At 38.6% G+C, this 15,530-nt stretch overlaps 1 protein-coding gene across 1 annotated transcript; it reads right to left on the bottom strand.

The window, feature by feature from the left end:
• Window positions 1–522: 522 nt before the first annotated feature.
• METTL16 (methyltransferase 16, N6-methyladenosine) lies at window positions 523–15,370 on the bottom strand. Its single transcript, XM_042788911.1, has 9 exons — window positions 15,147–15,370; window positions 14,786–14,985; window positions 12,340–12,480; window positions 8,898–9,013; window positions 7,986–8,128; window positions 4,765–4,834; window positions 2,851–2,940; window positions 1,796–1,969; window positions 523–1,702 (listed from the first exon to the last, which is right to left on the bottom strand). Exons 1-9 carry the CDS (start codon window positions 15,272–15,274, stop codon window positions 1,085–1,087), a joined length of 1,680 nt encoding a protein of 559 aa, XP_042644845.1. The 5' UTR covers window positions 15,275–15,370; the 3' UTR covers window positions 523–1,084.
• Between the last annotated feature and the right edge of the window lie 160 nt (window positions 15,371–15,530).

The raw sequence follows: 15,530 nt of genomic DNA on the forward strand, positions 1-15,530 counted from the left end.
GTGCCAGTGCTCAATCTCAAATGCATACACGCACCCTCTCTGAGGCACCCAGCACCCACGTCCCTCAGCCTCTCTTCTCACAGGAAGAGGTCAGTGGCCCAGAAGCACTGGGAAAACAGCCAGTGGTAAAAAGGACTAAGGAGACAGGTGTGGAAGCAACAGCCTTCTTCCCAGTTACCTGCCTTTGTAACAGCCTAATGCTTCTGCACCCATCTCTGTCCTGCAAAAGGAATTTCTGGCCTATGAAGATGAGCACATGCTCTCATTCCTGTCATTAAAGCAATCTCTTAAGATTAAATGGAAGCAAAATCCTTTAAGAATACTGCTGTCATTTCAGACAATTCTATTTGAATCGTCAGTGTAAGGAATGGTCTATTGGAACAGTCAACATAGCTAAATCCTCTTTAAACCAAGCAGCTCAAAGATCTTATTTTGTTGTCAGAGCAAAGGTTACAAAACCAGACGCTAACAGTAGGCTTTTCTGTGTTTCAAAGCCCAAGCACCAGAAAAGTACAACATGTATTTTTTCTTATGCAATTATTTTAATGAATTGACACTTAGAGGATGTATCCATCTTGCTACTCTGTAGATCAAAGGTTAAATGCATTAAAGGGAAGAGAGGCATACTTAAATCCTTTGTTGAAGACTCCTTGCTGAAGAAAATTCCCACAGGGGACTAACCATTTCCCACATTAGTATTGAAAAAATATTGAATAAAATATTTCAGTAGAGGTTTCTATGTAGTAACAATATATAATTCTGTTGTACCAGAAAAAAGACCAGAATAAACACTGTTGATATTTGAAACACTCACAGCATAGACATGTTTCACTTTAACACGTAGTTTTACAACTGCAATACAAAAATCTATTAGTTCTCCATCACTTTGTGTCCAATGAAGTACATTTCATGTACTCCTTGCAGCTTTGAAAAAGCTATTTAAAATATTAAAGGGCATTTGAATCATTTTACTGATTTGTTTTAAGGGGAAACCCCAGGTTTTGCTAACTGAAAATTTTAATCCCTTCAAAATAGTTTACAAAATTTGAGGACTGACTTACTTTACCAAAGTAGGAAAAAAGGGCTAACTAGCAACCAGTCGAAGAATTTGGTTCCGCAAGTATGTGCACAGCTGGTTCATCAAGTCTCTGTTCTGTCCTTCAACCCAGTGCATTTCTACTAATACATCATTTCCTTCTTTCTTCACATTCATCAAACACTTAAAGAGAAAACATCTACTAGTTTCTTTGGAGCTTTGTTCCTTTTGAACTGTTAGGTTCCTAGCTTCCTCTGAAGGACAAAGTTCCTCCTTTGCATTACTGGAACCTTTGCCAAGTGATGTTTCTGCACGCTTTGCTTCTGTCTCCTCCTCCTTCATGTGCTCACTGTGTTCTTCTTTGGTAGCAGATTCTGCCATTAGCTCATCACCTGCGGTCAAGTGGACATCCTCATCAGGTGCCAGAAGGCTCATTTCAGAGTCTTCAGTCTTGGGGTTTTCACAGTCTGAACTGTTGCTCACGCTCTTCTGGCTGTTTTTTTCCTCTTCCATTGCTTGAAGAGTATCTTCAGAAGCTCGAGGAAGTTCCCGTAATTGCCTTATTCTCTCTCGTTTCTTTCTCCTCAAATGAATCCAGGAGTTTTCAATGGCAGTTACAAACAGACTAACTTCATCCTTTCCGCAGGGAACACGTTTATGCTGAACCTATTGCAGAAAACAGCAGAACTTCATACTATCCTCTCACAGTTATGCTTTCAAGAAGGATGTCGTTTTAACATACAATACCTAATACTGTACCTTCAGATCAGTGAGAATCTTCTCTACCCAGGCTCTAACCACAGCAATAGCTTCCACAGCATCCCAGCCCACAGCTGCAGCTTTGACAGATAACTCTTTCACTGTAGAAGCCAAGACCATAAATGTAATTGGTTTTCGGGGTTTTTCTAATTTTCTTCTTTTGGAGGGAGGTGACTAGAAGAAGGAAGAAAGCAAAAATTACAAAGCTATGCAGTATTAGCGGGATGACTTTTGTATTCAAAAGACATGGGGATTAAGAGTATAATGACTGAACAGTCATTGACATGGCCTGAGTTTCACTTCACTCCAAAGAGTTTTAGATTTAAAGACAGGTAACAGGATCATGCATTTTATGCTAGCCTGATGGACAGGGGAATGTTATCTTCAGATGTTATGCAAAAAGTTTCATTGGTTCCTTCAGACTACTAGCTCTCTGTGAGCTGAGAAAGTGCTCTTGGGAAAAGGTCAAGTGCTAATATCCACATTTTGATCCAAGTTCACTAAAGGTTTACTTGCATGTTCTATAAGGTTGGTTATTGCCTATACCTATTTTACAGTATACATACGTCTGGATCCAAAAAAGCAACTGGCTCACGTTAGTTAAGGTGAAGAAGCTTCACTTACGTTCATGTAGGCAAGTCTGAGCTAGACATCTTCCTATCTATTTGGTAACAGAATCTATATGGTAAATTAAAACCAAGTACTCAGAGGGAAGCTTAGAGTTCCAATCTACCCCCAAAGTTAGCGTATTTGTAATACTACAAAATTGCTATTTGAAGTATATTACAAGAAACCCTTACTTTCACTGAAACCCACAGGAAGCTCCTGCACAGGCTTCTTTTTTCCTCCTAAACATAGGTCATTTAGGAATCACACGCAACAACTGCAATCAGACTGGCAGCCAGTTAAGACATCCCACTGTCCATACAGCCCAGCACATCCAGTGCCCCAGTCCGAAGGAGAACAGTTTGTTTCAGAGCAGTTATAGCTCATTAGGCCCTTCCTCAAGCAAGAGGCACAGATAATCACAAGCAAACTAAAATTAAGCTACTTACAGGTACTTGTACATCATCATAGAAACTCCATGCCAGTGCCCATCTCATGGTGCGTCCTTGACAGAATTCAGTATGAGTAACTTTAGGAACCTATGCAAAGACACAATACAAAGCTTCATTTCATATTAATAAACAACATTGCTGTACTGCACATATTTTCAAATTTTAAAAAAATTACAAAGTTAGCATAGAGTTATTTTCTCATGACAGAAATGGAGATTCTTTCTGACATGGCTCAGGGATGTCAGGGCCACTTGGAGCTGGCCAGTGCCAAGTCTGGGAGCTGTGCCCAGGACTTCCCACCTCTGCCTTGCCATGTCTATGCCCTTTCAGAGCTTCAAGTTCAACAAATACAACATGACCCTCTTTGTGCAGCGATCCAGCACACCTACAGCACACATTTGCATTCTAATACTGTGAAGAGCACATCCTTTCTCTTTGTTCAGAATCTGCTCCTGTTCCACATTTGAAAACTGAACCCATTGCCGTAGCAAAGGAACACAGAACAAAGGCAACAAAGCGCTGGGAAGCCAAGCCAGACTCACCTGTCTGCAGATGGAAGAAATGCACCCAGAAACACTTCTCTCTCTTTGCCCCCAAAAAATCAAGCCTGAACTTACACTGCCTCTAAATATAAAGCTCAGATCCAAGGCTACTCTTAACTAGTCTTTCCACACATGGATGCTGTAAGGCATTTATGTACGGTATGGAGAATGTGCTAAATACTAGCCAGGATAAATATCAACCATCCCACCTCACTCTGAATTATTAGCTCCAGAGTATAAGGCCCAGGTCTGAACAGGAGAGGGAAAAAAAAAAAAAAAAAAAAAAAAAATCTTAGTTTTGAGAAATGCCTTCAAAAAAAGAGACAAAAATGTGTCTCTATCCTAGAACTTTTCCTAGTTTCCTAGGCTTTAGCTTCCTAATTCTATCAAAATTTTCAATAAATACAGCAAACATCAAGAGAGTATGAACGAGAGGACTTTTTGGAACATCTATGCTGCATCCTAGCCTGAACTACAGCAAAGCCTGCACTTGGTTACAGTGAATATATTCCCAGCTCTATTACAACAAAGATTACAAACCTGAACAAAATGAAATTGGTAATTTCAAGAAAAACACAAAAGGAAAACAGCATTTCTATGCAAGGTTCACAAGGATTTCTCTCACTTTAGTAAGACTGAGGTGCAACAGTTTAAGGATAGGGAATAAAGTCAGACACTTGAAATTTGGTGCCTAGCTCAGCATCTGCTTTCAGCATTGAGTTTAAGGATTCCCTATGGCCTGTAGTTCATCTTTCTGGGAATTGATTTCACCACACATTCTCCTTCCTTCACCTCTCCACCATATAGAAGGACAGATCTCACAATCACTTTCTTTGTGTCGAAATTAGAGAAGACTATGCTTCCTCCAGAAAGCCATAAAAAGTCCTTTGTACAGCCTTCTTGCATGAGAATAGTAGCACAAAGTTCAATTTCACTTGGTGCCAGAATTGAACACAAACAAAAAAATGCTGCCATTTAAATGATGTTACTATTTCTTTTATCAAGAAAAATGCTAGATTTCACGTTACCTAAAAGGAAAGAGAGCTAGAATATTTTTTTTTTCCAGCAGCCCTGTTAAGGCTATTTTAAAGCAGAAAACCTGTATGTTCTAGAATGGACAAAGACATGCATCTACATGTAATAAAGACAAAAATCTGGAGATGATTATGTGCTTCTTATCTAATAGCTTTAAATCTACAATAATTAAATCTCAACTGCTTTAAGTGCCTCTTTAACAAGGAATTGTAGTTTCTTCTTGTAAATAAAAACTCGGTAAAATAATTCAATAATAATTACCCAAGTGCATCAGAATATAGTATATATTGCATAGAACATATACAGGATATACATGGACTATATACAAACTCACCCCCTGTATTCGAAGTTCCTCTTTCAATGGTGCTAAACTGCATTTCTTCCCCAACATGCAACTGTACCATCTGCAAACAACATATTAACAAAGAGTTTTACAAATGCAGATCAACCGAAACTGGCAACTACCAGAAAGAAGTACTTAGATCAGAAACCTGCAAGAACAATAGGAGATTTTAAATGAAATGACAAAATAATGACACTCTTAAACAGAGACTAGAAGGCAATACAACATGAATCGGAACAGAAGGCCCAAAGACAGACTGGACAAGGGAATCTTTTCAAGTTTTTAGAGAATACATTAAGTCTATTACTGAAACAGTGCCTACACAACCAATAATCCATTTGAAAGAGTGACTGTGGAAGATGTTACCCTTTACAGTAATTTGTTTCAATTTCTCCACTTTGGAGGATGAATCAGAAAAAAAAAAAAAAAAGGAATATTCAACAAATATCTGTGCCTCAGAAGCAGCCCTACTGACTACCACTTCTGCTCATTCATAATTTGTTATCCACGTTTCCATCACCTAGACTGTATTTCATGAGGAAATTAACAAAGGAAAAAAAAACTAAAGCAATTTATTTTCCCACTTCTGGTGGAGGTTATCCTTCCACCAAGCTCCACATCTTCAGTACCTCCAAACATTACATCTCTGTTCTCCATATAAATTACTATTTGAGCTCTACAACACCCTCTTCCATACTTTTTTGATGTCTGGATTCAAAAAGTTTATTCGTAAATGTAACATACTGAAATACGAAAATTAGAATTCCCAGTTACAAAGGGACAGTTTCCTCAAGACTATGCATCTAAATTGAAGGCAAGCAGTTTAAAATTGCTTACACATACAAATTAAATATACTGTAAACTAAACTAAAAGAAAAAAAAAGTATTAGTGTTATTAAGGGACAATTATTTAAATTGACTTCCTGTATAATGCAATATACAGAATTTCATGAAACAATACTTAAATTAACTCCCCAAATTTCTAGCAAACCTAAACTGCACATCTTTCCCAAAATTATAAAATACTGAACCTGCAACTCCTAGCTGAACTGGAGATGGGGGTAAATACATCAAGATCATCTCCTGGCCCAAGGAAGTGTCTGTCTATGAACAGTTTATTACTCATGCCCGCTGGTAAAGTTGCCAAACCTTATCTCTAACAAAATAGTCAACAGTACTTTAAGTAAACTGTTCTTTATGTAACAGATTCACCAACACAGTTTATTCAAAAACATGAATTGAACCATTCCCACCCCTCAGACATACAAAGCTTATTTTTCCTAAATATGATACACAGTTAGAATGTGGGTATGTTAATTTATCAGGTCAAAAGATACCACTGCCCTAGGAAAGAGGCAGGTGCTGCCAAGAGGAGCAATACAGGAACAACGCATTCCTCATTATTCCACATCACCTTTTCAAGGTAAAGACTTCTTGCTTTGAGAGTAACATCAGTCAGTCCTCTACTACATTTATCACTCCTTTAAACATCGTTAAACAGCAACTCATCAAAAGCAAGTTTCCCCTGGATCTACACACACCATGTGGAACCAGAAACCATGCTGCTATTGCATTTCCAGAAGTCATGACAGATGCATCCTCTGCCCCCACCTTACAGAAACAATGAAGTCCTTAACTGTATACATGTGCTTTCCAGGTCGCAGTATTTTACACAGTACACCACATGCTCATGTGGAAACTACACTGGCAGAATAAAACCACTACATATCTGAAAGCACATGTACAAAGGATAAAAACTTTCAGCTATAGGTGGAAGAACATTCAAAATATATACCATCACTTCTGGTCTGACCTGCCTCCCCTTGCTCATTGTATCACTGACTAAATTCAGAACTGTTTCCGCTTATATTTAGTTTTGAAAAATCGTTCCATTTTAGAAAACAGAAGACCATACACACCTCAAAGCCTGTCTACCATCAAATAGCCTAAAATAACATTCTACCTACAAACTTCAACAGGAACACCAGTCAATTTCCAGTGTCCTTGCTGGCACAAACAAGATAGACATTCTCAAAAGTTTAATTCTTCTGGCTTGTAACCACTTCTGAACATCAAAACCTTTATTTCATCACTCTGACATACTATTTATCCCTTTTTTATATTTTAAAAGATCTGGTGGGTGACAGAAAGGATGGGCATTAAAAAACAAAACAAAACAAAACAAAAAAACAAACAAAAAAAAACACAAAAAAACCCCCACACCACCATGTTTCCAGGTTTGCAAAACTGCAACCTCTGCAAACCTTCTCACTTTTTTTCTTCAAAGCTCTACAAAACAGAAGCACGTCTAACAGAGCCAAATGCAGTTTTGTTTTGTCTTGTTTTTCCAAAAAATGACTATATTCTTCATTATTTCAGCCCCATTATTAGAAAACAAACATTCTGAAGAAAAATGTTGGTATTACATAGGTGAAGATGAGATTCTAATGCAATGCTCTGCCTAGAAGGGTCTAAACAAAACAAAAGCAAAACACATCTTGAACGTACAAAAAGTAGGCTGTATTTCCTTTGCTTAGAGCACTGATGAAGCTGTGGTAGTATACACATAAAATTTTGGCAGTTAAATTCTAGAAGTATACTAAAAAAAGGAATCTTCCACAAGAGCTAGAGGAATAATGTACAGCATTGGAGGAGCGAAAGTCTGATAGTTGGAAAACTGAAGATGTACCATCTGTTTATCTTGTTCAAAAGAAGATCTCACTATGGTTTTTACTGCAGCTTATGTTCACCCAAGATAGCATTCAGTACAACAGTACCCTTTTGCAGGCAAAGCTGCACGTTACCAAAATTCAGCCAGAAAAAGACAGAAACTTTTAGGTAATGAACAGATAACTTGGCAACATCATAGATCTCCCCTGCTCCCAGAAGCCCTTAAGAACCAACGCTGCCTGTCTTTAGCAAGTACACGTGGTAATTTAGCTGCAAACTTCAAATGTCACTCATACAAGCTTTTTTTGCCTTCTGCCTTTATATACATCCAGTGATGAGTTGTAATTGTTTGATGCTCAGGAACAACTAATTTTATGTAAACTGAGACCAATTGCTGATGTGTATGTATCACTAAACAAACCAAATAGATGCCACTGGACCAGAGCTACATTCCTTATTTAAAATACCATTTTCAGATGATTTCCGCCAAAAGAGCACATAAAAGGTGGGATGGGTTTTTTTAAGTGGAACAAAGCACTTACCGTAACCTCTTTTTAAGTTGTAGACTATCATGAATAATTCTTTTGACAAATTCTAGTTCTCCTCCCTCAGCCATGATTTCTGTGATCCCTCCAGTATTTACAGAACTGGGTGGGGGACGCCGTGGATTTCGAGAATTTACTCCCTGGATAAGAAAAGAGTATTTGAGATGAACATTTAATGAAATGTTAGGCTGCTTTGTACGCTGCTTCCTGCCTCAGTCTTTAGTGGGCAGTAAGCATCACCACCTCTAGTTATCCTCCCCCCCTCAGAACCATGGATAACAGACAAAAATACGTTCAAAATAAGCTTAACCGAGTGACTTCCCTACAATCTCAAACCTAGGTAAGTTACTTGCCACACATCAGTATCCTGCTTGTATGAAATACGTGGTTCCAATACATGTAAGACATGCTGGTTACATGCACCTACACAACTACAATCAATAGTGTTTAATTTCAACACTTAAATATTTTTTCTACTGCCCTATATTATGGAGTTAAGTTTCTGACTATATGCAGTGGATATTGCAAGAACTGTTCAGAGCTGTATATTGCCTAAATTACTAAGGAAACAAAAAATACACACCAGCACAATGCCAGAAACTAATTCCTCTATACCACTGTTACGCAATGGGCACTCAATTTCAGATTTACTAGCTTTCTACTTTTCCAACTAATTCTCTAAGACAGTAAGAACTTGTGAAGAAAAATTCTACTGGCCCACTTCAGGAAGGGGAAGAGTTAAGTTTTTCAAAACTCCTTTGGGACTGGGAGGGGAGAAAGACTTAAATGCTATTTTGTAATCATTTGTGATTTTCCACTCAACCTTCACCAAGGGAAGAGGTTAAATTGTTGCTACCTTCCCACTCACTGAACACTGAAGTACACAAAACATTTAGTTTGACAACTTACCTTTGCTTCCAATTGGTTGGCAAAAAAGGGGGGATTGCACATGCAGAAATCATAAACAATCTCAGATTCTTCTTTCAGTGCATCCATTAGAAGAGTCTTCTGTGGTACCTTAACCACTAAGAGAAAAAAGGAATTTGATCAGTAAGAAACTTCATATTTTATCTAGCATGCCATTTATGTTTCAGTGTTTCTTGAAACAATACACTGTATAAAAACTGTACTTTCTAAACAATACTTTCTACAAAAAATTGTAACAAATACCAGCATGCCAATAAAGACTTCAGGTTAAGGATTAGCATATGAACAGCTTGTCTGTTTATACACTACAGGAACTGACTGAGTTATACTGAGTTCTCTGATGCAACTACAACACACTTTAAGCCCTTCCAAACATTAACACAAGTGTCAGTTAATTAAATTACCCCACAAGCTCCTCAGAGATAAAGAAATCCCAGTTTAAACAATCTTTTTTAGGATATGGAATTCTAGAATGGCACTCAAGAAAACGTCCTGTTTGGTCTTCATAGAGCAAAAAATGAAGAAAGAGAAAGACTAAGATAAAGCTATTTTCACTGAAGTTACACAGCACCAAGATTAGCTTTACACCTAATCTTACAATAAAACAGAATTACTCTGTTTACCAACTTATTAGTACCCCCGACAAGGACGAAGGTAAACATCCCACGCAGATTTCTACTGTCTTTTCCCAAAGGCTATATAATTCCCTTGGACACTGCGGTCAAGTCCTGTTACACATCTTTCGAAAAAACACAGTAACTCCAGCCAAAGGAACAGGAATTTCAATATGGATGAAGTCCAGTTAAAGCATGTGTAAAGATTATTACAAGAAGGACTTCTTGCAGACTTTACGAATCCTACAAATCACAAATAATGCACATAGAACAAAGATACTTAGAACAGAAAGAACGGAGGCAGAAGGCACGTCTCTGTTACTGCTACAGTTTAACATCATCCTAAGAATATAAAATTGTTAGGGTACCAGGCAATTACCAAAGTTCAGGTTAAATATAGCAAGAATAACACCTAGAACACCCACAAACTTTAAATCTACAGTTCTGTAAGTCACAAGCATTTCAGAGTACAGAAATTTACAGTCAATAGATAAATTTTAAATCCCATGAGAAGGATAGTTCATTTTAAAAATACATTACCACACTGTTCCCTGTTTTATAACCTTAAATTTATAAATTACACAATTAGCGTTTCTCCTTAAGTTGTTCACATTTAAAATTGCTGACATTAAAGTGTGACACTTTCTTATCTCTAAATATCTGTTCCTCTGCTTCCCTTCTAACATTAAGAAATGGCAGATGAATACAACTAGTAACTACTAATTATGAATTATTAAATGCTAATTACAATTACACATGACAGTCAAAGACAAAAGTTCTTCAGCCAGGCATTACATCAGCTGGATTTTCAGCTTACAGTCTTCCGAGAAATCACTAAGTATCTCCAGAAGCTGCTCAGTGCATACTTTTGGTACTGAGGTGTAACATGGCACTTGCTGTTGCACACAGAGGAGACATTTACTAATACAGATGTTTTGAAATCTCCAGCCCACAGTTATCAGAGTATTTCACTGTCTCTCTTGTTAGCAATACCCTTTTCAATTTTATGAAGGGGGCAAAAAACAAAACAAAACAAAACAAACAGAACATCACAGAACTAGTTTTTATAGTAGAGAATGCAGACAACAAGGCTAAAATGAACAGAACTCTGCAAAAAGATTATAATAATCTGAGCAGTAATACATGTTCTATTGTACATACTTTCTAAAATTACTGTAAAGTTACTCAGAAGTTGGCATCAACGAATACCACATTCCACCTACATATCTAGCTTAATTGATGTAGCTTTAATTGACAGTATGTGATTTATTTGGAAATAAGAAAGCAAATAAAACAAACAGGAAGCAAACAATGTAATAATCACATTGTCAAGCAAGCCTAATTTACCTTGCAAGTAGTTCGAAAACTTCCAAACTGTTGAAAATCACTTAACTTACCTTTACATACAGGGTACTGGTATTTTTATTTTTTTAATTATTCTTTTTTAAACACCAGCAGACAAATTCTGGCCATCATCCCATTCCAGTAAAATAGATACACAACTCTAAACACCATATAATTTTTTTTAGCATTTACAATCAATCCCCAGGTTTATCAGTTTCTGGTTTGCACATATAGGAAAGATTCCCTTTGGAAGACAGTTACTGCAAGCCAAAAAGCACTACAATTAGTAAATTAGATGCAATTAGTAAATCATCACTGCATTACTGCTGCTTTTACTATGACTAAACTATTTTTTTTTTCATTGAAATTAGAATAAAAAAGGCTATATTCCAACATGTTTTCCAAATGAAGCTATTTGGCAAAAATTTCAAGACAGACTCTTAGAACACAACAAAAATCCTGTTTTGTTTTTTTTTTTTTTAAAAAAAAAAAAAGAAGAAAAAAGACATACAGAAAGACTTCTAATCTGACTCCAAAATGCCTTGCTAAACAAGTTACTAGCTGCAGTAGTATACTCCGCTCTAGCAAAACAATTCAGGCCCAGGAGTTAAAAAGTGTCAGGGTGGATCATTCCCAGGCAGCGTCTGGCCACAGGTACCACCAGTGGTAGCCCCTCGCCAGTGGCTCTGCCAGCCAGCAGTCATTTACTCCAGCTTATCACCTTTGGCACTACGGCTTCACATGAAGCACTTTCCTTTGCCAGAGGTTCTTCCAGTATAGTGAAACACCACCGTACCACTAAAAATCCTATGATGGCAGCAGTAACAGGAAACTGTCATTGTTCTCCACATCAAGTTCCGGATCTCAAGACCGACATGGAGAACAGAACAAGACGACAACATCTGGTACTTCCAAAACCCAGCAGAAGTAAAGTTTTTATTTCAGAGCTGAATAATGGACCTGCCTTTTAGTGTACTGAGTTCCCACAGAAAATTTTCCAAGGTCATTCATAGACCAAGTCTGGCATACCACTTACTTCCACAGGCACTGTCAGGACCTCATTCATCAATGAGGATGAAGGACTCTCTCTGTACAAGATATGTATATGCGGCAGCATCACGTAAATTATCTGAGGGGAGTATTCCAGGTCTCCTTGTAGCACAAACAGCATGAACTCTAAGAAATACTTCAGTAACTGACAAAAAAATATGGGCAGAGGAAAACAGCCCAGGGTGAAGTTTAACTTTCAGATTTTTGTAAGGATGTGTAGTTCTCTATCCACACATCCCATTCTAGACAAGCTGTGACTTCCCGGCTTAAGCATACGCAGACCTCAGTAAACATTCTGCTTCAGTAAAAACAACTGAGCATGTATTTGGCAGGAATACAGATTCCAATACATCACTGAACATGGCAAAAATACATTACAACATTTGTATGCTACTACACACCCCATTACATCCTACCTTTTATAAGATCAGACAAGTTATTCTGTTCCACATTCTTCTTGGCATAATTAAAGCACATATCATCCACTTCTGTTGCAAGAAAATACCAGCCATTTAAAGTTGCTCCAAGTAATGGGTATATGCAAGATGCCCCTGTCCCTGTGGAAGTGAAAAGCCGTGAGAATGGCAAAGCAAGTCTTTGCTGTTATATGCAGTGTGGCCGTTAACTATGTACTTTTTACAACAAAAAGAACTAATTTCAAGAAAACATTGATAACTGACCATCTACGACTCAGATTCTTTAGTGAACTTATTGTCTTAATTTAAAATACAGCATTGTCTAAGATGCGCTTTTAACAAAATAAAGGATTTAGTAATCTGGAATAAATTTTCTAGTCAATGATCAAGTTCTTTCTAAACTATTTTTTTTCTATATGACAGTGATTAATTTAAATAGCAAAAGCCAAATGTGTTCTGTTTTTACTAAAAAAAACTATTATATTTTTGTCCTGCATTTTTTTATTATCTACCACAAATAATTTACTTTGATGCATACAGCAACCACCAGAAAAAAATTACATTTCTCTTCCATCAGATTGTTCTTCCCTAATGTCCAAAAAGATCAAAGAAACAGGGGTGCCAATTAACATATACAAAAAGATAGCCAGACAGATAAAAACTTGGTAACAAAGAGAAGTATGTGCTAGCAAAAAATTGTTCCTTCTCATAATTATGGCATATCTAGGTGGTGCAATTACCAATGACAGTCAAATTTAGGATTAAAGTGAATGGATACAAGAAAAAATATTGCACCACCACAAAACTGGACTTCAGAGATCTATCAAGAGTCTACTATTATCCCGACTTCTTGAAACACAAATAACAATGTCTGTCAGTAAGCAAAAGCATGCACTTATTTCCAGCACTCTCATAACATCCCTCTGATGACTTATTCCTTTCCCAGAGTTGGAACATGAAAGCTCACTGCAAACTCAAACTCAGGATTTTTCAATATTTGGAGGAGGACTTAAAGGATCTGTCTCTTCTACTTAGTCACCTACCATGATGAAGTTCATAAAAATTGTTCTCAAAAATCCAACCTGCATTATGCAAATGCACAGAAGCTGGCTAACAAGTCTAAAAGCTATGAAAGGAAAGCAGCTGTGCACGTACCACGTGGTGATAGAAACCTTGGATCCATCACGAATCCAACTAAAAATTCAAGTCAATAAATTTCAGGAATTAAAACAAAAACTCATACACTGAGAAAATATTAATATAAAAACCGGCATGGTAACTGAGATTATGGAACCCAAACTTCAAGGAAGTCAGTAACCTTAGCATTCTAATATCAAGCATTAAAACTTAAGTTAAAAAGGAAATTCCAGCTTCTCTCAATTTCATTGTGAGTTTACTTCAGCACAAAACAATCTTCAAAAACAAGCCTGTGAAATCGTAAGGGAAGATTCTATTGACAAAAATAAGAGGTGAAGTAAATTCAAATGTACCATCACAGATACTTTTTAAAGAATTCATATAGAATTACCAAAAATTTGAAATATAAATTGCATTTTATTATCTGTATGTGAATATAATTCCTTGCTCCTACAGAATTTGCCTTTTTTATTTCTAATGAAAACCAAGTGATGTGCATCAGTGTACATCTTAGAAATTCACAGCTCTACTGAATAACTGTTCATATTAATCCAGATATTGCCCAGTAATCTAGATATTTAAACTGAACAAGCTGCAATGCTCCTAGACACGTGCACTTGAAAGCATCATCTATCTCCGGATGCTGCGTCCAGTTTAAAAAATATTTTGTTTTCAACAACATACCGGAAATCTTTGACCACCTACAAAAAAAAGGCAGCTTTGCTAGTATTTGCCTTGGTTTCTAATGAAGCTTCTTTTACAGTTCAGCTCGTGAAAACAAATCAATCAAAGTTTAACAAAAGACCATTTATCTGTCAAATACACCTGAAACCGCAGAAAAAAAATTATTAAAAGGAACGATACAAAATATTGCTACGTAACGTGTAAACTCTCTCATACAGACATCCAAAAGCGAAATTTATAGATTGTCAATATAGCATAATTCACTAGTTAGAAGACTGACAAGAAATGCCATCTTCTTTTTTTTAATTCCTTTAGAAGGATATTTCTGCCTGTGTTACTAGCAATGCAATTTTTGTATACCACACAAAGCTGCAATCAAGAGAGTTCAAGGCCACAAAAAGCCAAATAACTGCCTGCTATGGCCATTCTTGTGTTTGAGCAGAGAAATCCTACCCACCAAGAAGCCGAATAAAATACCGGTGGACTCAGATTGCCCGTTTCACCACGGCGAACACCGTTCAGATTTTTCTGTTTCTCAAACTTCGCGTTCCTCTACAGGCGCGCAACGAATTTTATCAGCTAGTGACAGGGAACAGCGACCTGAACGTTTTGCCTTTCGAAGTACCTATGTCAATGCCTCGCCTAAGGACTTGCTTGTCTGCATCCTGACGACCGATGAGATCCTCCACCCAGTGGATGTAGTTCAGCCTCAAGGGAACCGTAGGAATAAGCCTTTCCACCGGGATGTCAATCGCCAGCCCGAAATCCTCCTTCAGGAGGGTGCACGTCAGCGCTCTCACCGCCTCAGGGTCCTTGAAATTCAGGCTGAAAGGCACAAGCAGCGATCAGGGGGTGCCAGCGCCCGCTCGGCTCGCCACACCCCGGGGGACGGACACACAGAACAGCGCTCGGGAGGCGGCGGGAGCCGCCCCGCAGCCCCCGGGCCCGGCCCGGCCCGGCCCGGCCCGCCCTCCCGCCGCTCTTACCTCACCCTGCCGGTGAGGGTGGTCTGCACGTGCTGCTGGAACTCGGGGTACTTGGCGGCCAGGTAGGCGAAGTCGGGCGGCTTGTCCTTGTAGCGGTTGCGTGCGTGCATGGACTTGTTGAGGGCCATGGCGGCGGCCCGGGGAGGCGGGGAGAATGGAGGGGAAGCACCGGCGCGGCCTTAGCCACCGGCGGCGCGCGCGCAGCCGCCGCCCCGCTCCCGGCGCGCACCGCGGCCCCCTTGGGGCGTACCAAAGCGCAGCAGGCGGCGGGGGGAGGGTGGGTGCGGCACCCGCCCCGCTCAGACCATCGCCCACCGCGGTGAGAGGGGAGCGACGAAGTGACCAACCTGTTTTATAATCTAAATGCTTTATATACGGACCCTC

Source organism: Tyto alba, unplaced genomic scaffold (genome assembly GCF_018691265.1).
Source record: "Tyto alba isolate M040663 unplaced genomic scaffold, T.alba_DEE_v4.0 Super-Scaffold_14, whole genome shotgun sequence".
NCBI lineage: Eukaryota > Metazoa > Chordata > Aves > Strigiformes > Tytonidae > Tyto > Tyto alba.

Coding starts and splice junctions, on each gene's coding strand:
- METTL16 (XM_042788911.1), bottom strand. CDS start 15,274: ATGGCCCTCAACAAGTCCATGCACGCACGCAACCGCTACAAGGACAAG. Junction 8,129..8,897: donor CCAACCAATTGGAAGCAAAG/GTAAGTTGTCAA, acceptor TTTCTTATCCAG/GGAGTAAATTCTCGAAATCC. Junction 1,703..1,795: donor AGATTCTCACTGATCTGAAG/GTACAGTATTAG, acceptor TTTCTGCAATAG/GTTCAGCATAAACGTGTTCC.